We start from the raw sequence: 2,500 nt of genomic DNA on the forward strand, positions 1-2,500 counted from the left end.
GTCATGCTATACAAAGGAAATTCCAAACTTTGTAATCATCTTTCAATGTGCATTTGTTTCTTATCAGTGGAAACAAATGCAGCACCACAAAAATAAACTGTACATATCCTTTTAGGTTAGATAATTTTGTATGCAAGCTGGAAGTTCTTCGTGCTGAAGATTACCAAGTACATTATTTTTACTAGGAAATGGGCATTTTTTCTGCCCTTCCCCTTTTTACATCTTGTCTCTTTTCTTAATATTTTGTCTCATCCCAGAGGCATTGATTATTTAAATAATATTAAAAAAATAATAATAAAAAAAAATCAGGACATGTAAAAATATATTCCTAAGGCTGTATCCCGATGGTTAACCACATTATAGGAATAAGAGGCATCAGTCCCTTAGTAACTCATTTTAAATTAGTAAGAAACAGCTTTCTAGTCTGCAATGGCTGCAAAGCAGAATAGAAAATGGAAGTCTGTGATAGGCACACAAGGAGCCGAGTGAACTCTGCATTTCTGGTTTATAGGGAGTTTCTTTTGCACTGATGTTCCACAAGAACTGCCAGAATGTGTATGTCAGCTGACTGCCTGTTCCATCATGTGTGTCAGGCAAACTACAATGTGCATGTGCATATACCCAGAACAAGTTTTAAAGCATACATCACTGCACAGACACTTTTAAATCCCTATCTTTAACACAGGAGAAACACCACCATTGAACAAACCTTGAATTTTCCTTATCTCCTGTCTTTGGGACACACACTTAGCACTAACACCTGCTAAGTTCAAGTACAGTGCCTTATTCCCCCCGAGCCTTTACAGTCGTATTTGGCCTCTTACCTTAAGATTCCCCTTTGTGGTAAAAGCTCTACCACAGATTGTGCAACCAAACGGTTTTTCACCAGTATGGGTGCGCTCGTGTATCTGCAGTGCACTTGCTGAGGAGAAGGTCTTCCCACAAGACTGACAGTTGTGCTGCTTGGGAGTCCGGCGAGGGGGGGGTGCCAGCATAGGGGTGATCCCCGGACTCATCACTGTCTGTGGTGCAGCAGGAACCTGGATTCCAGCTGGAAGCGAGGGAACCTCACCCAAAGAGATCGGCTTGCTGTGACCATTCACTTCCATTTTGATCATGGTAGGCGCTGTACTGGTGACCAGGCTAGGAGTACTTTGGCTGGGACCTAGAGTAAAGTTGGGTTCAAATAACTGAGAAGGCAGCTCTTTTAATTTGTGCGTCAGTAAGTGCTGTTTTAAATTACCCATAGTGGAACACCCACGATTGCAGACTGTACAAACAAATGGACGTTCTTTAGTATGGCTGCGGTAGTGAATTTCCAATGCACTCTTACAAGCAAAAGGCTTGCCACAGATATTACAAACAGTACTTTTAAACTTACCACGTTCTCTGTTCAGGAACAGCAGGCTAAAAGGAGCTTCCTCTTTGATGACCGGTCTTCCTGGGTTGGTGGATGTCAGATCTAGTGCGCCTCCATTTTCAGTTGCTGGTGCTGGACTGTCTGGTTTTTCTGTCTTTAATTGTATTTCTTGTGGTTCTTCCTGGTTACTGAGACCTGGGGACTTTGATCTAAAACTTTCACTATTGCTATTTACAGGAGACAGAGCTTGCATGGAGGAAGAAGACTCTGACATTGCAGGGCTGCCTGCACTCTGGCTTTCGAGATCGCCAACAGCCGATGAGGAGTCATTGCTTAAATGGTCACTTTCTCCTGATCCATTTTCTATGGATTTTAAACTGGTCAGCTGCTGACAGTTCATGACAGAATCAATCATTTTCATTTGATTCTCCAAAGCAGCAATACTGGAGATCACAGAAGGCGGTGAAGAAGGACATGACCCAGAGTAAGAGATAAGGGGTTTGGATGAGTCACTTGCTGCATCCTTTAGCTCTGGGTCCTCTTCCATAGAATTTTCATCAATGTCATCATCGAAGTTGCTCAGTGTGTCAATGTTCTTCTCATCGTAGGAAAGCTCTGAGTCCATGGCATCCTGGAAGCCCTCTGGTAATGGCGTGTTTGGAATTTGCCCACCCATATGCATACGAATATGCTGCTGAAGAACAACTGCATTTGTAAATTTCTTCTGACAAATGGGACATGAGTGCTGTACTCTAAGTGGGGGCTTCGCTCGATGAACTCCAAAATGTGTTTTTAGATTGCCTTTCGTAGTAAAGGCACGTCCACAAATTTTGCATTTAAATGGTCTTTCTCCTGTATGCGTTCTGTAATGCATCTTGAGAGCACTCTGACAACTAAGCACACGGTGACAAATGACACATTGATTTGGATCTGTCATCTTCTTATCAATGTTCTCTACCAGCTGTTGCAGTTTTGAGGTTTCTGATGTTTGCATAGAGTCTAGCAGACCACCAAATGGAAATTTTGCCTTAAACTGGTCAGACATTGCTGGAAGCACAGGGTTTGGGAGGCTTGTTGAAACACTGCTGTCTGTAACAGTAGTAGGAACTGAAGAAGTGGAAGCTGTGGAAACTTGCCCAC

General features: G+C 42.8%; 1 protein-coding gene across 6 annotated transcripts in view; it reads right to left on the reverse strand.

Moving 5' to 3' along the window:
• SALL3 (spalt like transcription factor 3) overlaps positions 1-2,500 on the reverse strand; it is a 22,030-nt gene that overhangs the window by 2,616 nt on the left and 16,914 nt on the right. For 3 of the 6 annotated variants that reach the window (XM_084507688.1, XM_084507687.1, XM_084507686.1), the window contains one exon: positions 825-2,500. This exon is cut by the window's right edge. In XM_084507688.1, coding sequence (XP_084363814.1) covers positions 825-2,500 — 1,676 coding nt within the window. The remainder of the gene's footprint in view (positions 1-824) is intronic. The other 3 variants (XM_084507690.1, XM_084507689.1, XM_084507691.1) reach the window with 2 other exon arrangements.

This window comes from Aythya ferina (assembly GCF_964211825.1).
Source record: "Aythya ferina genome assembly, chromosome: 2".
Taxonomy (NCBI): Eukaryota; Metazoa; Chordata; class Aves; order Anseriformes; family Anatidae; genus Aythya; species Aythya ferina.